A 22236-nucleotide genomic window follows, 5' to 3' on the forward strand; every position below is an offset into this window, starting at 1 on the left:
CCTGCATAATATTTTTGGAAACATCCTAAGCACTCACTTTTGTGAAGTTATAAAGTAATTTTATGTAGTTCAGAACTCTCCGTAAGCTGACATAAATGATGCATCCACAGTAAATCTGGTGTAATAGGTGATCCTGTTGGTCTTTTCATTGCCAATGTGGCCTCTACACTAAAAGTTACAGGTCACACTTCCCAGTGTAATGTCTCCACCACAACATTTACAGTCCTTGATTTTCCTCAAACTTCTGGATAGTCTTCTAATGCCATAGTTTTAACAGTACCTAACATTGAGATTTTTTGGGACCATGTGAGAAGAGGCATGTTTTTAAGGCTGCTGCAATGTCTTATTGTGTTAATTGAGCTCTATAGGAATCTTACATCCCTGATTAGGGTCAGTTTGTCCCTGGTTAGGGTCAGTTTGTCCCTGATTATGGTCAGTTTATCCCTGGTTAGGGTCAGCTTGTCCCTGGTTAGGGTCAGTTTGTCCCTGGTTAGGGTCAGTTTGTCCCTGGTTAGGGTCAGTGTGTCCCTGGTTGGGGTCAGTTTGTCCCTGGTTTGGGGTCAGTTTGTCCCTGGTTTGGGGTCAGTTTGTCCCTGGTTGGGGTCAGTTTGTCCCTGGTTAGGGTCAGTTCATTATTTAACAAACAGCCTCTGTTTTACAGACACTGGATTTGGGACGTCAATTGTTTCTGAGAACAACTATTTTCTCTGTGCAATACTGTATGTTTTTAGAATTCCTGGGTGTAAGGGTTTCCTGTCTGGGCAAAAGAAAGCTGGCCATTGAACAATAATCTGGCCAGCAGTGTGCCTTGGGGCATGCAGTGAGACACTGCCATGAGCAAGAAAATGTGTGATCTAATTTAGGGCCAGCGAGGCGTTCAATCTTCTCTCTGCGGACTGTTGGCACTCCACACCATTCAGTTTCTTTGTTTTGGAGAAAGCTGCTTTCACTGCGGTTCAAAATGTATTCTGTCCATGCCATCAGGGTCAAACCCAGCAGGAGATGCCATGCAACAGTTTATTCTGCTTCCCTGTCCCTGATGGTTTAAATCCATTTGTGTTTGTTTGTGAGGCTGAGATTCTGTGAACTCATGAATCACAACATTGAAGAAAAGGCTAAGAACAGGCCATGTTGTGTATGGTCTCTTTTGAGCTTCTTTAGATGATCTAATGTACTGTACTGTATTGGTCAGAAGTCCTTGCATGGTTTTATGATGGGACATAAACCCATAAACCTTGCGACGTTCTCTCTTCCACCCTCCACAATGCCAGGAAATTACATCAAATATGGACAAGACGTCATACCATGTTTTGGTATGTAAATGTTTTGGTATGTAAACGTATGGGCACTGATGCTCTAAATGATTGAAATCATAATACTTTGCAGATCAACTGATCAAACCTACTGAAATTGTTACTCTATGCCTCTTAAGCATACATCCTGTATACAAATGTACAGTATGCATCATGGTGGGAGAGAGGGAGGAAGAAAACCTGCATTACTATTATTGTTATAGATATTTTCAGAAACCCAGAACCCTGTCTTTCAACTCATTCTGCTCAGTGCCTGGAGGGCTGCTTCTAAAGATCAGAGCTGTTCCTTATTGCCCAAACATACTTTCTGTTTTAGCCTGTAATGCTATAACACAATGTGTCCCTGAAGTGAAGCGTGGCCTTTCAAACGTCACCTTGGAGTAGATGTGAAGAGTGGCTCATTGTGGCCCGCAGCTCTCTGCTCTGTTTTATCCAGGGCAAGGTGAAGGAAGAGCAGACTGGCTTTGAATATTAACCTTATTCTTATTCTAGTCCAAGTACTACTGCCATTTTAAAGATAGCAGTAAGCGCTAGCTGATGACAGGTTGATGTTTATTGTCATGAATCTTGCCCTGGAGGCAGAACTGAGCGATTTCCGCTAGATGTACCAGCTGCTAAATAGTTAGTTAAATAGTTAACCTACTGTATAGAGTACCACAGTATGAGTCATAATACCCATACAATCTAGTGGTCAAACATGAAATGGTTCCAATCGTTTTCCACCATCCATTCATTTAAGAAACACCTAAAATAAGTGCTGTGTTTCGTGTAGGCTTACCCTGGCATGACATTTTGATAACCGTGTCAATCTCTCCGAGACAAGGTGACTTTTATCAATATATTCGACTGTAACACCTCTAATGTGGAGCTCTATAGCAAACCGGACTATCTGCATTGACCCTTTTTGCACTAACATGTTGCTGTTTATTATATATTCTGTTGCCTAGTCACACTATCCCCATCTATATGTACATATCTACCTCAATTACCTCGTACCCCTGCACATTGACTCGGTACTGGTACCCCGTGTATATAGCCATTGTTACTCATTATGTATTAATTCATTGTGTTATTATTTTTCTATTATTTATCTTTTTTTCTCTCTGTATTGTTGGGAAGGGCCCATAAGTAAGCATTTCACTGTTAGTCTACACCTATTGTTTACAAAGCATGTGACATACAATTTGATCATTTGCAAAGACAAAATTGTCTATATTTAAAAAATGTATGAAAACAAAAATGAGCTTTTTATTAAGATTAGGTTAGGGATTAGGGTTAGCAGTGTAGTTAAAATCAGATTTTATTACTTTGTAGATGTACCAGCAAGTGACTACTTTGCAGAGCTGCCTCCAGGGCAAGATTCATGACAATAAATGCTTGCTAGCTGATGTGGAACGCCAGACATTATAGGATGGGTAGGGGTTGAGGCCTGCACTTAACCACTTCTCAGGGATTTGGATTAGGGGAGTATTGTCTGTGAAATCAACCTGTGATTTTGACATTATTGAACATACAATTTTTCAGATGTAATTTCATATGTACAGTATTATACAGCTAACTGCCAAAATAAAGGAAACACCAACATAGTGTCTAAATAGGTCATTGGGCCACCACGAGTCAGAACAGCTTCAATACACCATGGCATAGATTCTTCAAGTGTCTGAAACTCTATTTGAGAGATGCAACACCATTTTCCCATGAGAAATTCCATAATTCGGTGTTCTGTTGCCAGTGGTAGAAAATGCTGTCTCAGGCTCTGCTCAAGAATCTCCCATAAGTGTTCAATTGGGTTGAGATCTGGTGGGTGGGTGGGTGGGGGGGGGGGGGTGACTGACGTACGCACTATGCTTCTTTGAGATCCCTCTTTCAAAGTCACTGAGATCTCTTCTTCTTGCCATGGTAGCCAACTGGGCATGTTTATACACGACCCTAAGCATGATGGGATGTTAATTGCTTGATTAACTCAGGAACCACACCTGTGTGAAAGCACCTGCTTTCAATATACTTTGTATCCCTCGTTTGCTTAAGTGTTTCCTTTATTTTGGCAGTTACCTGTAGATTTCTTCATGAACATCTTTAGTGTCATCTAGTGGTGCTTGGTTCAAATTGCATGTTGTTTCTTTAGAATATCTTCTGTATGCACGTGCATATATGTACAATAACAAATTAAACTGGTAATGTATATGTATATGTATATGTTTCACACATAAAAATGAGTAAACAGAATCCTCATCCATCTCACCTATTAACTGTGCATAATATGTAGCTTGACTGGGTGTTTTTGATTTGCTGGGGTTAGATTTAGAGTAGAATTATACTCAAGTCCTCTTGGTGTTACTGACATTTTGTTGATCATTGAAGCGTGCTTGCTGAACAACAAATGTGTACATCACTTGCTAGGTCTAAAAAGGGATGTTTTTGTTATGTTTCTAGTCTGCAAATTACATATTCAAACGCTGAATTAGACACCATTCCAGAAGACAAACTCCTATGATGTTGAAACATTGTCATTTTATTTCAAGCGCTTTTCAAGACAACCAAAGTTACTTTACATACATAAGATAATCAGCAGGATAAAATGCAATACAATCACACATTACAATGAGTAGCTATATTAAAGTTCACTAAACATGATGACAGACTGACCAGGGAGAACACTACACATGATGACAGACTGACCAGGGAAAACACTAAACATGATGACAGACTACCCAGGGAGAACACTACACATGATGACAGACTACCCAGGGAGAACACTACACATGATTACAGACTAACCAGGGAGAACACTAAACATGATGACAGATAACCCATGATGGCAGACTAACCAGGGAGAACACTAAACATGATGACAGACTAACCACGGAGAACACTAAACATGATGACAGACTAACCATGGAGAACACTAAACATGATGACAGGCTAACCACGGAGAACACTACACATGATGACAGGCTAACCACGGAGAACACTACACATGATGACAGACTAACCAGGGAGAACACTACACATGATGACAGACTTAACTAAGTGAACTAGACAGAGGATAAAAGCTAAGACAACAGAGAATCCAGGTAAGCCTGTGTGAAAAGGTGTGTCTTTAGTGTGGACTTGAATATGTGTTTGGATTGTGAGAGCCAGTACAAAATAATGACAGATCATAATGTAATTTCCTTTTTATTCTCTTTGTGTCAATATCCAACATCAATCCATTTTTGAATGGATGATTTAGATAGATGCCTATAGGTTACAGAACACTAACCACATGTCATGTTGTCACTCTACAGATAATCAGTCTGAAGTACCGTCACTACTCGTGGGTGGCAGAGCTGATCCAGATTTTTATTGCCATCAGTATAACAGTGTCCTTTCTGGTGATGGGATCTGCCATGAAGCACACAAGTATGTTCCCTCTCAATACATCTCTATCCTTGCTGTTCTCTATGCATGGCAATGTTCTCTGAAGAGGTGGGAATGCATTTTTGATAGCATGATTTCGAGACATGCAAACCCCTCACCCACACCAATGTCTATTAAGGTCTCACCTCATATACGATGTACTTGTGTGACCAATCTCTCTGCTAGTCGGTTGTTCTCCGGTAATCAGTTTTATCTGTGTAAAGGGGTTATAAAATTCATGTTAATATATAGTTATTTATGGCTAAATAGAAGGACTTGTTTTTTGTGTTTTTAGGCCTGAAATTTAGGAAAATAAGATAAATTAATCTTCAGAGAGATACAAAAAATATAATTTTCTTATGTTTAGTTGGCTCAGGCTGAGAAACTCATTTAAATGATTCAGGATAAACTCTCTATTTTCAAAATATCTGCAATAAATCACGTTTCATGGTAACACAATTATGCCTTTCATTAATGTGGCATCATTATCTCTCCTTTCTTCCAGTCAGGAGTGATCAAAATAATCAGAATGATATGAATCATGAAAAATACCAATTGCATGTATTTACATGTACAATTGTATAAATCTACAGCTTTAAGAAGCCTTGTAGGTATATTGACTGTGTTTGGTTGTTTTGTTTCAGTTGATGGCCTTGTGAACTCACACTGGAACACCAAGTTGGAATGGATGTCTAAAGTCTGGGAGAGGACATTACCACAGAGCTTCCACAGATGCAGTTCAAGAGGGTATACAATTCTACTTCTCCATCTGGTTTTGAATTCCTCCTGTCACAAGATGATTTCACAGGCTATTTGCTTTCTCATTCGCTGACCATTAAAAATACTCCCATAAAAATATTATATTTATCTGTCCCTGTAATAGAAAAGGTTATGAAGCATTCAGGATGCTTACTTTGACTAATTAAGTATTTCATGATATTAACCAAACAATCCATGTTGTCTTTTCTCCTTGACAGTCTTGCCAATGGGCTCATATCTCTGCTTGCATTTGGAATCATTTTTATTGTCTCGTCGTGTGATCCAAGGGTAAGTGCCTCATTCTTCCTCCTGCTACAGCAAAATAAAATGAGTCACCTGTTCCTATCACTTAATTTCTAACTGGATCTAGGCTAGAGTAGGAATTTGTGCTTGATTGCTGTTTCAAATTATTCCAATGAGCTATGATAATCAAGTATCCAAACCAGTTATTATGGTATGTAGGAACATAAGGATAATACAGCAAGCTATATTTATGTGTACCCTTTAACTAGGGATTTGTGGTGATGTTGGACAAAGTGGTGTCTTTCTCTTTGAACACTGAAGTTGGGTTGTTCATCTTTGTGATGCTGCGAGCCTCCAGATCAGAGGGATTTCAGTGAGTAGCCTACTGTTTTATCAGTGATACAGAGAACTAGTTCCTACAGGTTCTCATCTCTTCCTCTCCTCCCAGACACCTGACTGTGCCTCTGCCCGTGGGCCAGCGGGTCTTCCAACTCCACTGGACCCTGCCTATTTACTTCCTGTTTGCTGTGGCCTACGATGTTATCCAGAGCATCGTAGAGATAGCAGAGCACAATTTACAGCACTCCTCCCAACCTCTCCTCACCAACTATTCTCTGAGCTGAGCACTACTGTGAACAATGGATGGTAGCCGCAAGCCTGGGAGCCGTGTGGTGGGGATAACAATGCTGTGTTCATTTGCTCATTCATGGACGTCATGCAGCTTCCTCTTGAACATTAACAGCATCAGGGATGTCTCCTACGGTCAACTATTTCATGTACTGTAAGGGCTCGATTCAATCAGATCCGTGTTGGTCAACATCTGCATAGCGGTTGTTTTGGCGGTGGCAGATATGGAACTGCGTTAGCTGTCAAATCCAAAAGTGACTCCAGGCATTACACCTAAAGTGGACATTGCCATTGGCTGCACGAAGTTGCTATAACAGAAATTCCATGCAGCCTTTTTTACAAGTTTGAACACTGCAATGTGGGATGTAGTCTACACCTTGATTAAGATTATTATTTAGTTTCATTATTTTCAATTTGAGCGAAATTATTTCTATATAGCCTACTTTCTTATTCTGAACTTCTAGAGATTTGGGCGGGTGTGGCTTTGTGACAATGATGGAAGAGCAGCTGCTCACCGATTTGATGGCTCAAACGCAGTTCCACCTTCGACATCGCCTAAACATCCGCTAAGTGGGTGTCTGTAATCGCAGGTTAACACTTGATCTGAATTGAATCTAGGTCTATGTTTCATTTTCATGTAATTGTTTTCAGAGGGCTGTATTGAATTACCAGCAGGAATGCTATTAGGGAGTCTTTACAGCTCAATATATGCATTGTTTAACAGCGCAACCAGAGAATATACACAATTATTTTAGTTTAGACATTAAATGTACAGACTGGTGCGTCATCAAAACAGCCAATAACTGGTATGATGCCACAGCATGATGTCTGGGATCTCACTATTGAAAGTTGCCTACAGCTTCTTTCCCTACAAATGCTTTCATATGTATGTATCTAACTAGCTGAACATGTTTAGAATAAACAGATAAACAAGGGGAAAATCCAATAAAAAATGATATATTAATATCAAAATATATTTTATTCTGGACTTTTTTTTTCAGATCTGGTTCAAATTACAACAGATCAATGCAATCTGCAAAAACACATTTTGACTCGAGAAACCAAGGGTGGGGCGTGGGCACTCATGATGCAATGTGGAACCCAAAAAATCATTAAACTGGAACATACTGTACTTGATTATCTCCAATAATCTTACATTTTACTCCTTTAGGCTACAAAGAAATATGAATTACAAAAGTTTTAAAAGAGTACAAAATGTCCAGAGGACATACACATAAGAATATGATTAGAATTCAGGTAGTGAAAATGAAGGGCAAAGCAGACACTAGGACAGCAGATTTATCATTAAAGAAAACCTAAAATAACCTTCCACTGTCATAGACTGTATAATAAATAGTGTCCAGATGGTACAATCTACTTAGAGTAGACAGTTTTTACAGATCTAAAAGGACTACACTCTGTATAAAATGCACATTTATGGGATGGTTGCACAGACCCTGATTAAACCTACTCTAATAATAAACATCCTCAATGTTTCAATTGAAAGTGCTTTTTGAGACCAGGAGTAGGTTTCATATGGGCCCATGCATCTGCCCCTATATGTGTAGTGATATCCCAAAAAATAAACCGCTAACATAAGTCTTAAACCAGGGGAACAAGGGATCCTGGCCATGGATCCTCACATTTCCATCAAGCCAAAACCTCATTCTGCCATCTGTAAAATCAGACTGGCTTTCTTTGTTGAAAAAAACAAACACACTGCATTTAACAGGATATCTAGACTGTAACCGGTGAATATTCAGATGTGTCCCATTTCAAATTAAGATTGTTGAAAGTCAAACAAAAAATATTTAACTATTGATTGATTACTGTCCAGCAGGGGAATTCTCTTCTCACAATGATTTGAAAAGATACCACACAGTGTCTGTCGCATGTCTTTAAATGGTTATGCTTCAAATTCAGTTAACTTTTTTAAATATTGAGCAGCACAAAAATAATTTATATGGTGCATGTCACTCCATGTGATTTCTGATTCCTAGCCCAACACCCAGACTTGCTTTAAGATGACATTTTTCCTCTGAAAACAGCATTGCTTGTTTGTGATCCAAATAACCTCAGTCAATATCTAGTTTGGGAAATGGTCTATGGGACTTGAGTGATAACTTTGCCTAATCAACACGTAAAACCACTTTGAGTAAAAGCTTAATGGAAGTTTTGTTGTGACAGATGATACATCAGCAATATGAAATGTATCTGGAAAAACATCTGAGAGAATCACATTATCAGCTAAGTTTTCATTAGAAGAATACAAAACTTAAAGCAAGTCTTCCCTTTTTGCTATATGTTGTAAAAGGGGCCTCAGTTTGCCCAGTGGAAGCACTCTGGTGAAAGGTCTAGTGGACATCACAGTTCCAACCATTCACACTGGAGGGAGGGAACAGTCATTACTGACTCGTCTGCTTCTCTTCTTTAAGCGATCCAATACTGGATGTTTCCACATGATAACAACAGCAGTACAGCTTTGTCCAGGGGTAATCATGGAACGTTTTTCTAGCTCCATCAATGGTGCACAAACCAACCATAAAAATGGTTTTAAAGCATCCAGCTGTACAATGCCTCTTCATGTGCACCCAATGTTAATTTGTAATAATATTAAGTCAGGAGAATCAATATGTCTCCTGTAGAGGAAAGAAATGAAAACTACTGCATTTAGATGTCAACAGTAAAAACAAGTCCCCATATTGTTTTGAACCACAAAGCGCACACTACCAGACTATTTTTTTCAAGAACTGTTTTGTGAGTGTGTATAAAAAGAGGACTCCTCCACTTCATGCAGCTGTGACCCCCAAAAATATCAACTTAAACATTGAAATCATTTTTTAAAACCTAACTGCCTGCCGCAGGACGGGAAAGCCGATATGTCTGTACACAGAGACTGAACTACCAACAAAGTTTAAAATATTTTTTTTGTCTTGATGAGGATGGTTTAAAGATCTAAAAGCAAAATAGCTTTGAAATGTTGGTACATATACGGATCTTTTTTTAGTTTTTTTGTCTGTGTCCCTTTAATGTCTCGAAGGATTTGCTGCACAGATTGTGTCCTTGCTCCTGAATCTGTTGTGTAGAGGTTGGGGTGCTTGTTTCTGGTCTGTAGTGGCCGGCCATGGTTCAGAGGGACTAGCAGTACATGGGGCAGGGACAGTTATTTTGGCTATGTACACATTCACTGTCGGTCCATGGCTTCCAACAAGGAGTGTTACTTCCGCAGATCTAATACACAAACCTGAAAAACAAGAGAGGCTTTTTAATATATATATTATTATTATGACCTGTATTACTCAGTGATAAACCCTTAACTTTTTTGGTGACTTTTTTTTTAATGAAGTATATGAAAATGCTAAAAAATGTGTACTCACAGATCCATCTGATGCACTTGCTCCCACTTTGTCACCTGCTGCATTCCAGCAAACTTCAAAGATTCCCCCTGTCCCCCTGTAACTATGGACTAAAGCACCAGTCTGTGGAATGGAACGGGAAAGACAGTGTTATCGTTTCAGATCAACAACCACAAGCCAAAGGCTATACCATAGCTTTCTTAGATTTAAATCCATTCGAAAGCCTAATTAAAGTCTCCAAAATAAGCACTACCACTGACCTTAGCAACTAACTGCATAACAATACAGGAAGCTAATATCACTAACAGTTCTCCACTCCGTGCAAGGTAGATAGCAAGACAGTGTCGGGACTGTACCTGCGTGTTCCAGATGTGAACACACTTGTCAAAGGAGCCACTGGCCAGATGCCTGCCGTCGGGGCTGAATGCCACACTGTAGACAGGCTCCTGGTGTTTGGTTAGCGTGTGAATGCAGATGCCTCGGTCCACATCCCACAGCCGCACCGTCGAATCAAAGGATGCACTGCAGGGAACACAGGAAAAATACTCATCGATCTGCCTCCTCCCCAGAAGAAATACTTAGTTCATAGTCATAGCTCACTTCAAACACAAAGCCCCAATTCAGAAGCATGAAAACTGGGGCAATTCAGGTGAAGAGTTTTGGTTCAGGGCACAAAGACATTGTGGCTGGCCCAGAAACAGTATAGTCATCAGTCTATTACCCTCTAACAGGGCCACACCGCTGTTATCACAGCCAGTAATGCTGCTTTCACATCCAAACTAATGGATGCCCACATAGAGGGCGCAGCAGTGCTTCTGTTTCAGTACCTGGCAAGCATGAGATTGGCATTGGGGTTGTTGGTTCCAGGACCAGTGGGGCTCCATTTGATTGTGTAGATCTCTTTGCTGTGAGCTTGCAGGTCATGAACACATGTGTCCTGTTTCATACTCCAGATCTAGCATGGTAAAATGACGTGATGGTGAATATCCAAAACGCTGAATGTTCAGATAGATAAGAATGTTTGGTTGGTTTTATACTTGGTTTATTTTTCAGGTTGACAATTTGTCAAAGGTTGACAATTCACAATGAAGAAATGTATAGAGAAATATATACAAAACATGAATTATTTGAATTTCTGATAAATAATCCAGAGCAAACCATTACAGTGCACATGTATTTATATAATTTATTTAACAGGGACAGTAATCAACAACGCAGACAATACTTAAGTGTAAGAGTGCTGGACGTAGCTAGACAGTTTTCATTCATAACTTACCTTCAGCGTCATGTCGTCTGAGCAAGAGGCCAGCAGGTTACCGGTTGGATCCCATTTGATTGCATTTACTTCATTCTGGATCGGAGGGGAGCACAGACAGAGGAGGCAATGCCTCTGACCCATAGAAAACTGGACAAAATGGCTATGGCATAGTACTTCTATGATGGCTGCAGGAGCAGTGTAACGCTGTGGGGTAATTGGGCTGACTTACCGTGTGTCCTTGGAATGTTTTGATGGGCCTGTCCTGGCCAAGTTTACACACATGGATGCACATGTCTGTACTGCAGGAGGCAAACGTGTTGTTGCTCTGCCAGTCCACATCCAGAGCAGGCGCTATGGAGTCACAACAAGAGGAGCGGAAGAAAACAATGAATAAACAACATAGAACTCTACTTCTTTCTTTCTGTGCTTGACAGAAACTAAGAATGAGTCGGCACAAAAATACCCTTACTGTATATATTCATGTAAGTATGTACCGATACATGTCTAGTAAGGGTTAATGAAGAGTCAGGAAAGAAGCCATTGGATAATTCAGTGCACCTGAATGGAACGGGAACTGCTGCTTGGCTTCTCCTGTGTGAGCATCCCATATGATTGTAGTCTGGAGGGAGAAACACACAAAGAAAAACATCTCAATTAGAACACGCCTGAGAATAACAGAATGTTCTTTTAGTCCTGAATACCAGAAGAGGTGAATGAGCCTTCATAGCATTTCATGTCTTTAGCTCATAACAAAAAAAGAAAAAGGCTGTTGGGTTCTTACCTTATCTACTCCTGCACTAAGAATGAAGTTTCCTTTCTTGTTCCATTTCAATGCAAAAATGGGACCTTTGTGTTGACCCAGGGTACTGGCAAGATTACCTAGGGTTCAAATCATATATATTAGAGAGGAAACTGACAACATGTTAAGTTGAAAAAGGAGGTAAAAGTGGCAACCCACCATCCTTTGTCCAGATCCTGGCAAATCCATCATATGAGCCGGTTGCTAGTAAAGTTCCCTCACTCTGTCAGGGGGAAGAGGTATAATACATATACATTAAGTTACATGGAATGAAAGAGAATACATATTGTTCAGCACATGATTCTGCTCAATGAAACTTCCCTTGCCAGGATGACAAGCCTACAGTACAACAAAACAGTACTACACCTCAAAATAATTGGCGTAATTAAAAAAGATCAAAGCTTTGAAACATAAAAGCAGTTTGAAGTGGCTCCTAGTAACAGCATTCAGAACGGGAGCAGTGGACATAAATGTGGAAATAAAGTTATGGGATTTGTAAGGGGTCAACATGGAGCAGGCTTGTGTGTGTGTGTAGACCTCTGACTCACATTCCAGTCTAATGATGTAACGTCTTTGTTGCTGGGGACATCCTGGCCTCCCTCCCGTATGCAGTGCCTCAGTACAAGCTGCGTGGAGCTGCTGGTGCTGTTCTCACTCAGGTTCCAGATCCGCGCCGTTGAGTCCCCAGACCTGCACCAGGGAGGGGAGGGACAGTTAGCACAGCCCAGAGCAATTACAATACAACAAAATAGCAACACAGAAAGATCATGGGTCACTCATTCGTTCAATTAGGGTTGCAAAACTTTCCCATAATTCCCAGGTTTTCCAGACATCCCGGTTGGAAAATTCATGGAATCAGGAAATCCAGATCCTGCAACCAGGATTTCTGGAACACCTGGGGTTTTGGGGAAAGTTACCATAATTTTGCAACTCTAACCAGGATACAGATAAATATAGGACTTTAATTATTTGAGCTTAGTGCAATAACCTCAGAGAGAGAGAGACACTGACCCTGAGGCGAGCAGGTCGGAGACAGGGTTCCAAGCGCAGATGAACACCTCTGACTCGTGGCCTCGGAGCACCATGGCTTTGTTCTGGGGAATCTCCATGTCCCTGTCCACCTCCATCAAGTCTGCATGGTTGTCTGTATGGCACACAGAGAGCACCTCATCAGCATGTGCATGATCTGAATAACAAAACGTCCAGTATTGGCATTGACTCTTTTGGTAGTTTACATTCTCAACCACAACAATGATGTTCAAAATAACAGAACATGCACAAACTAGCCATAAAGAGCGAACTAATAGCAGAATTTTTTAGGGACATTATCCTCTTTCTCGCTCTGTGTGTTATGGTTAATAAACACTAAGCCCAGGGCCGTGGACTGAGACTCACTAGCTAAAGCGTGCGCTCCGTTCTCCTCGCCATTGGCCGTGTTCTCTCCATTCTTGGTGTTGGCTGTCATGTTGGTGGCATTGGCTGGGGGGGCCTGGGCCGCCTGCTGCTGGGCCAGCTTGTCTCGGTAGGCCTGCTGCCGCGTCTGCACCACGTCCGGCATTACCGCGTCGATGAGCGACAGGGACTCGATCGGCCGCCCGTCAAACAGTGTACCGTCCTGGGGACAGCAGAAAAGCTGGTTAGACTCAAAATCAAAGGCTTCAAACTGCTAAATAACTACTGTAGCTGTAAGCAATGGTAGGTTAAATCCAGTTGAGGCTGCTGAGGGGAGGATGGCTCATGGCACATGGAAACCATGTGTTTGATACCATTCAAATAATTCTGCTCCAGCCATCACCCCGAACCCGTCCTCCCCAATTAAGTTTCCACCAACCTCCTTTGACTTAAATTAAAGGATAAAACACTAAAACAAATCACTAGAGAACCATCTATTAAAACGTAATGCAATGTATTATAAAGCTACATTGGTTGATAACTGCATAACTGAAGAACAGAAACCTAGCACTGCAGTCATATGCTTTCTGATCAAACCGATACCATGTTCTGCATTTCATCACAGTTCGCTTGGCTTGCAGTAATAAAGTCCACGGATTCCCTGATAAGATGATGTGATGCTGTGATAATAATGACTTGTGTGAATGAGGAGATGAGCTCACCTCATTAATGCTGACTTCAGCCTCCACGTACTGCAGGCCCTTCTGTATGATGGAGATGAGGGCAGCAGGGGGCACCAGGGCTCCATTGATGTTAGACTGACTGATGTGGCTCTCTATCCCAAACGTGAAGGCTGAGTGGGAAAACCCTGTAAGGGGAGGCATGAGGAGCATGTCAGTAGGCAGCACATTACATAGAGCAGATCCCTCCCTCTGGTGCCTCTGGAAATGGCACACTTCAAATAGCTCTGTGGTTGTTCTCAGAGTGCACATTTTCAGTGCACCCTTTAATAGTTATAGAACATTACATAAGGAGAATATACGGTAAGATTATTTCGACAGCAGTCTGGCTTCAATTGCGTTTGCTTCCAGATGTGTGGTTGAAGTGTCAAATAGAGCCTACCTGACTCCTGTAGGTATCTGTACACCAGGAAGTTGACCTCATCACTGCTTATGCTCATCTTTATACCTGGTTACACCATGAGGTCAGCAAACAGGACACAGGCCTGAAGGGAAGGGAGGAGGTGGTGGTGAGACAGTTGTTTATCCAAACTCAGAGCAACATATTTTCACACTGCTGCTAAGTAAGAACTGAAGAACTGAAGCTAGGACTGGAGAGTGGAGATTTCCTCCCAGAAGATGCCACTACCACTAACACATTGTCTGTGTGCAAAAATCCTTCTACAATCTGCTGTACACACAGTTCACACCAGGGCAGGGCAGCGGGGACCTGCTGTTGGGTGCTAACTGTGGACAGGAGCAGCAGCACTGCTACAGTGCGTCTCTCATGCATGGCAAATAACAAGGTGTAGTACCCATTACCACCATTGCACCGCAGTGGCGCTGTTGAGTTAAAAACAGAATCTCAGGATCTCTGTTGACAGTGTGTGTGTGTGTGTGTGTGTGTGTGTGTGTGGGGGGGGGGGGGGATTCTCTTTCCATAGATGAGCTGTGCTCTGGGCTGTAGTCCATCAATGAGAGCAGTGGTGTTTATCTCAGCCAGGTCTGACTCGGAGCAGCACAGGGATAGTCTGGGACCTTGCAGAATCATGGTAGTGACAAACAAGCCAGCATGGGCATGACCACAGAATACACCACAGCTACTGAATATAGTATTATTGAGGACGTTTCAATGTATTTATTTAACTATGCAAGTCAGTTAAGAACAAATTCATATTTACAATTACGGCCTACCACGGCCAAACCCTAACCCAGACGATGCCTTGTCAACCATCATCAATTCTCTTAAGAGATGTGTAGGCCTATTCTTGACAAAAACTGTCATAGGATGTGGTTTGTTTGCAAACCGAACAGAATTTTGTCATCTGCTTTTATACTTGAACACACCCCTAGAGACGTAGTTCATTCCCTTTTCATCGCCATATCAAAGTGATGAGGTGTTGGTCTATTTTGAGAGAGTGAGAGAGCACGGCTGTAGAGATGGAGCACTTCATCTTCCTGTAAAATAAATGTGCACCTCTGCCCCATCTCCAGTCTCAGAAATGATGTTGTTTACAACTCGCCTACATCCCAAAGTGATTCTGGTAGGTATGTCATATGATCTTTTATACTTTTAACAATTGATATAAAAAATGTCTCAACACTGGTTCAGATGTTCCTGTCCTGCATGATGTCCGATCATGCCACTTTTACAGCCTTTGGTTTAGAATATAACATACATGTACAGTGTGTATACGAAGTCACCACCCACTTTCAAACTGTTCACCTTTTGTTGCCCTACATCCTGAAATGAAACCACCCCCAAAAATATTTTTTAAAAAGTAAAACAGTAAAATACCCTATTTGGATAAGTGAATACAACCCCCCCCCCCCCCCCCCCCCCCCCTTAGAATTGCAATTCCAAATTTGCTGAGGTATAACCAACCACCTTCCAGATCACAAATCAAGCTAATTGGCTTCCATCTGTGATCATTAGTATTGACTTTGATTAGTTCAGAATAAAAGCAGTTGTTCATAGAGGACTCCACTGCTTAGTAGTGCAATTCAAAGCAAATAATCCACTATGGGCAGAAAGGTACTTTCAAAAGGTCTACAAGATAAAGTTGTGGAAAGGCACAAATCAGGGAATGGATATAAAAAGATTTCAAAGGCTTTGTCCCTCGGAGCACAGTTAAGACCATTTTTAAGAAGTGGAAGGCATATGGTTATGCCCAGACCCTTCATAGATCAGGCCGTCCCTCCAAACCGGGCAAGGAGGAGACAGATCAGAGAGGTTACCAAGGATCCAATGGCGACTTTGAAGGAGCTTCAGGCCTTTATGGCAAAGACTAGTCAATGTGTGCATGTGACCACATTATCACAAACGCTGCATTAAATCTGGCCCCTACAAGAGGGTGGCAAGAAAAAAAACACCCCTAAAAAAATCCACATCAAGTGTCATTTGAGCTTTGTGAAAAAGCATATTGTAGATTCTGAGGCCAAGTGGAAAAAGGTGCTGTGGTCAGATGAGAACTAAATGTAACCTTTTGACCTGAATGCAAAACCATATGTCTGACGAAAACCCAATACATCTTTCCACCCAAAGAAGACCATGCCTACAATAAAAAAAACACCATGCCTACAGTGAACTGACACCATGCCTACAGTATAGAACACCATGCCTACAGTATAGAACACCATGCCTACAGTGAACTGACACCATGCCTACAGTATAGAACACCATGCCTACAGTATAGAACACCATGCCTACAGTATAGAACACCATGCCTACAGTATAGAACACCATGCCTACAGTGAACTGACACCATGCCTACAGTATAGAACACCATGCCTACAGTATAGAACACCATGCCTACAGTATAGAACACCATGCCTACAGTATAGAACATCATGCCTACAGTATAGAACACCATGCCTACAGTATAGAACATCATGCCTACAGTATAGAACACCATGCCTACAGTATAGAACACCATGCCTACAGTATAGAACATCATGCCTACAGTATAGAACACCATGCCTACAGTATAGAACACCATGCCTACAGTATAGAACATCATGCCTACAGTATAGAACACCATGCCTACAGTATAGAACATCATGCCTACAGTATAGAACACCATGCCTACAGTGAACTGACACCATGCCTACAGTGAACTGACACCATGCCTACAGTATAGAACACCATGCCTACAGTGAACTGACACCATGCCTACAGTATAGAACACCATGCCTACAGTATAGAACACCATGCCTACAGTATAGAACACCATGCCTACAGTGAACTGACACCATGCCTACAGTATAGAACACCATGCCTACAGTATAGAACACCATGCCTACAGTATAGAACATCATGCCTACAGTATAGAACACCATGCCTACAGTATAGAACATCATGCCTACAGTATAGAACACCATGCCTACAGTATAGAACACCATGCCTACAGTATAGAACATCATGCCTACAGTATAGAACACCATGCCTACAGTATAGAACACCATGCCTACAGTATAGAACATCATGCCTACAGTATAGAACACCATGCCTACAGTATAGAACATCATGCCTACAGTATAGAACACCATGCCTACAGTGAACTGACACCATGCCTACAGTGAACTGACACCATGCCTACAGTATAGAACACCATGCCTACAGTATAGAACACCATGCCTACAGTATAGAACACCATGCCTACAGTGAACTGACACCATGCCTACAGTATAGAACACCATGCCTACAGTATAGAACACCATGCCTACAGTATAGAACACCATGCCTACAGTGAACTGACACCATGCCTACAGTATAGAACACCATGCCTACAGTATAGAACACCATGCCTACAGTATAGAACATCATGCCTACAGTGAACTGACACCATGCCTAAAGTATAGAACACCATGCCTACAGTATAGAACACCATGCCTACAGTATAGAACATCATGCCTGCAGTAAAGAACAACATGCCTACAGTATAGAACATCATGCCTACAGTATAGAACACCATGCCTACAGTATAGAACACCATGCCTGCAGTATAGAACACCATGCCTACAGTACAGAACACCATGCCTACAGTACAGAACACCATGCCTACAGTATAGAACATCATGCCTGCAGTAAAGACCAACATGCCTACAGTATAGAACATCATGCCTACAGTGAACTGACACCATGCCTAAAGTATAGAACACCATGCCTACAGTATAGAACACCATGCCTACAGTATAGAACACCATGCCTGCAGTATAGAACACCATGCCTGCAGTAAAGAACACCATGCCTACAGTATAGAACACCATGCCTACAGTATAGAACACCATGCCTGCAGTAAAGAACACCATGCCTACAGTATAGAACACCATGCCTACAGTATAGAACACCATGCCTACAGCGAAGAACACCATGCCTACAGTATAGAACACCATGCCTACAGTATAGAACACCATGCCTACAGTATAGAACACCATGCCTACAGTATAGAACACCATGCCTGCAGTATAGAACACCATGCCTGCAGTAAAGAACACCATGCCTACAGTATAGAACACCATGCCTACAGTATAGAACACCATGCCCACAGTAAAAAACACCATGCCTACATTATAGAACACCATGCATACATTATAGAACACCATGCCTACAGTAAAGAACACCTTGCCTACAGTACAGAACACCATGCCTACAGTACAGAAAACCATGCCGACAGTGAAATGAAACCATGCCTACAGTGAACTGACCCCATGCCTACAGTGAACTGACCCCATGCCTACAGTGAACTGACACCATGCCTACAGTGAACTGACACCATGCCTACAGTACAGAACACCATGCCTACATTATAGAACACCATGCCTACAGTAAAGAACACCATGCCTACAGTATAGATCACCATGCCTACAGTGAACTGAAACCATGCCTACAGTGAACTGAAACCATGCCTACAGTGAACTGACCCCATGCCGACAGTGAACTGACCCCATGCCTACAGTGAACTGACCCCATGCCTACAGTGAACTGACACCATGCCTACAGTGAACTGACACCATGCCTACACTAAACTGACACCATGCCTACACTAAACTGACACCATGCCTACACTAAACTGACACCATGCCTACAGTAAAGAACACCATGCCTACAGTACAGAACACAATGCCTACAGTGAACTGAAACCATGCCTACAGTGAACAGACACAATGCCTACAGTATAGAACACCATGCCTACAGTAAACTGACACCATGCCTACAGTATAGAACACCATGCCTACAGTAAACTGACACCATGCCTACAGTAAAGAACACCATGCCTACAGTATAGTTCACCATGCCTACAGTATTGTTCACCATGCCTACAGTATAGAACACCATGCCTACAGTAGAGGTCGGCCGATTAATCGGAAATCGGTATTTTTGGGTGCCGATTTGCCGTTTTTAAAAAAATATATATATATTTTTATACCTTTATTTAACTAGGCAGGTCAGTTAAGAACAGCCTAGGAACGGTGGGTTAACTGCCTTGTTCAGGGGCAGAACGACAGATTTTCACCTTGTCAGCTCGGGGGATCCAATCTTGCAACCTTACAGTTAACTAGTCCAACGCAATAATGACCTGCCTCTCTCTAGTTGCTAGCATTAAACTTATCTTATAAAATAACAATCAATCATAATCACTAGTTAACTACACATGGTTGATGATATTACTAGATATTATCTAGCGTGTCCTGTGTTGCATATAATCTGACTGAGCATACAAGTATCTGACTGAGCGGTGGTAGGCAGAAGCAGGCGCGTAAACATTCATTCAAACAGCACTTTCGTGCATTTTGCCAGCAGCTCTTCGTTGTGCTTCATGCATTACGCTGTTTATGACTTCAAGCCTATCAACTCCCGAGATGAGGCTGGTGTAACCGAAGTGAAATGGCTAGCTAGTTAGCGCGCGCTAACTAGAGGGACGGAAGCTATACTGTTACACTGGCAATACTAAAGTGCCTATAAGAACATCCAATAGTCAAAGGTTAATGAAATACAAATGGTATAGAGGGAAATAGTCCTATAATAACTACAACCTAAAACTTCTTACCTGGGAATATTGAAGACTCGTGTTAAAAGGAACCACCAGCTTTGATTTGTTCTCATGTTCTGAGCAAGGAACTGAAACGTTAGCTACTCTATATAGCACATATTGCACTATTCCTTTCTTCTCCAACACTTTGTTTTTGCATTTAAACCAAATTTAACATGTTTCATTATTTACTTGAGGCTAAATTGATTTTATTGATGTATTATATTAGGTTAAAATAAGTGATTATTCAGTATTGTTGTAATTGACATTATTACAAGTTTTTTTTTTTTTAAATCGGCCGATTAATCGGTATCGGCTTTTTTGGTCCTCCAATAAATCGGTATCGGCGTTGAAAAATCATAATCGGTCGACCTCTAGCCTACAGTATAGTACACAATGCCTACAGTATAGAACACCATGCCTACAGTATAGTACACCATGCCTAAAGTAAAGAATGCCACGCCTACGGTATAGAACACCACACCTACAGTATAGAAAGCCACGCCTACAGTATAGAACACCACACCTACAGTATAGAAAGCCACGCCTACAGTATAGAACTCCACGCCTACAGTAAAGAACACCACACCTAAAGTAAAGAACGCCACGCCTACGGTATAGAACGCCACACCTACAGTATAGAACGCCACACCTACAGTGAACAGACACCATGCCTACAGTGAACAGACACCATGCCAATAGTGAACAGACACCATGCCTACAGTATAGAACACCACGCCTACAGTATAGAACGCCACGCCTACAGTATAGAACCTTACGCCTACAGAAAAGAACGTTAAGCCTACAGAAAAGAACGCCATGCCTACAGTGAACAGACACCATGCCTACAGTGAACAGACACCATGCCTACAGTGAACAGACACCATGCCTACAGTGAACAGACACCATGCAGTATAGAACACCATGCAGTATAGAACACCAGGCCTACAGCGAAGAACACCAGGCCTACAGTATAGAACACCAGGCCTACAGTATAGAACACCAGGCCTACAGCGAAGAACACCAGGCCTACAGTATAGAACACCATGCCTACAGCGAAGAACACCAGGCCTACAGCGAAGAACACCAGGCCTACAGTATAGAACACTATGCCTACAGCGAAGAACACCATGCCTACAGCGAAGAACACCATGCCTACAGCGAAGAACACCATGCCTACAGTATAGAACACCATGCCTACAGCGAAGGACACCATGCCTACAGCGAACTGACACCATGCCTACATGCCTACAGCAAAGAACACCATGCCTACAGTATAGAACACCATGCCTACAGTATAGAACACCATGCCTACAGTATAGAACACCATGCCTACAGTATAGAACACCATGCCTACAGTATAGAACACCATGCCTACAGTAAAGAACACCATGCCTACAGTAAAGAACACCATGTCTACAGTGAACTGACACCATGCATAGACCACCATACAGTATAGAACACCATGCCTACAGTATAGAACACCATGCCTACAGTAAAGAACACCATGCCTACAGTAAAGAACACCATGCCTACAGTGAACTGACACCATGCATAGACCACCATACAGTATAGAACACCATGCCTACAGTATAGAACACCATGCCTACAGTATAGAACACCATGCCTACAGTAAAGAACACCATGCCTACAGTATAGAACACCATGCCTACAGTATAGAACACCATGCCTACAGTATAGAACACCATGCCTACAGTACAGAACACCATGCCTACAGTACAGAACACCATGCCTACAGTGAAGAACACCATGCCTACAGTACAGAACACTATGCCTACAGTGAACTGATACCATGCCTACAGTAAAGAACACCATGTCTACAGTATAGAACACCATGCCTACTGTATAGAACACCATGCCTACAGCGAACTGACACCATGCATACAGTATAGAACACCATGCCAACAGTGAAGAACACTATGCCTACAGTATAGAACACCATGCCTACAGTGAAGAACACGATGCCTACAATGAAGAACACCATGCCTAGTGAAGAACACCATGTCTACAGTGAAGAACACCATGCCTACAGTGAAGAACACCATGCCTACAGTACAGAACACTATGCCTACAGTGAACTGATACCATGCTTACAGTAAAGAACACCATGTCTACAGTAAAGAACACCATGCCTACAGTAAAGAACACCATGTCTACAGTAAAGAACACCATGTCTACAGTAAAGAACACCATGTCTACAGTAAAGAACACCATGTCTACAGTAAAGCACGGCAGTGGCAGCATCCTGTTGTGGGGGTGTTTCTCTTCAGCAGGGACAGGAGCACTTGTCAGGATAGAAGGGAAAATGGACAGTGCAA

The 22236-nt window shown here is 41.9% G+C and overlaps 2 protein-coding genes across 8 annotated transcripts in view; one reads left to right on the forward strand and one right to left on the reverse strand.

The window, feature by feature from the left end:
* si:ch211-51h4.2 (uncharacterized) overlaps positions 1-7317 on the forward strand; it is a 91993-nt gene extending 84676 nt beyond the window's left edge. Inside the window, exons 14-18 of the mRNA XM_021604126.3 lie at positions 4601-4715; positions 5357-5459; positions 5690-5759; positions 5984-6087; positions 6163-7317. Of these exons, the coding sequence (XP_021459801.3) occupies positions 4601-4715; positions 5357-5459; positions 5690-5759; positions 5984-6087; positions 6163-6337 (567 nt within the window). The 3' untranslated portion in view covers positions 6338-7317. The remainder of the gene's footprint in view (positions 1-4600; positions 4716-5356; positions 5460-5689; positions 5760-5983; positions 6088-6162) is intronic.
* The window catches only part of tbl1xr1a (TBL1X/Y related 1a), a 118686-nt gene continuing 103751 nt past the window's right edge, over positions 7302-22236 (reverse strand). For 4 of the 7 annotated variants that reach the window (XM_090235788.1, XM_021604129.3, XM_021604127.3 and 1 more), the window contains 14 exons: positions 14269-14371; positions 13869-14014; positions 13150-13369; positions 12766-12940; positions 12303-12444; positions 11914-11977; positions 11737-11834; positions 11514-11574; positions 11185-11306; positions 10974-11048; positions 10525-10652; positions 10054-10219; positions 9719-9820; positions 7302-9585 (listed from right to left, as the gene is read on the reverse strand). In XM_090235788.1, the coding sequence (XP_090091914.1) occupies positions 9559-9585; positions 9719-9820; positions 10054-10219; positions 10525-10652; positions 10974-11048; positions 11185-11306; positions 11514-11574; positions 11737-11834; positions 11914-11977; positions 12303-12444; positions 12766-12940; positions 13150-13369; positions 13869-14014; positions 14269-14326 (1584 nt within the window). In that variant the 5' untranslated portion in view covers positions 14327-14371 and the 3' untranslated portion in view covers positions 7302-9558. The remainder of the gene's footprint in view (positions 9586-9718; positions 9821-10053; positions 10220-10524; positions 10653-10973; positions 11049-11184; positions 11307-11513; positions 11575-11736; positions 11835-11913; positions 11978-12302; positions 12445-12765; positions 12941-13149; positions 13370-13868; positions 14015-14268; positions 14372-22236) is intronic. The other 3 variants (XM_090235791.1, XM_090235792.1, XM_090235790.1) reach the window with 1 other exon arrangement.

The sequence above is a fragment of the Oncorhynchus mykiss genome, chromosome 5 (genome assembly GCF_057628025.1).
Source record: "Oncorhynchus mykiss isolate SJ-2025 chromosome 5, ASM5762802v1, whole genome shotgun sequence".
Lineage (NCBI taxonomy): Eukaryota > Metazoa > Chordata > Actinopteri > Salmoniformes > Salmonidae > Oncorhynchus > Oncorhynchus mykiss.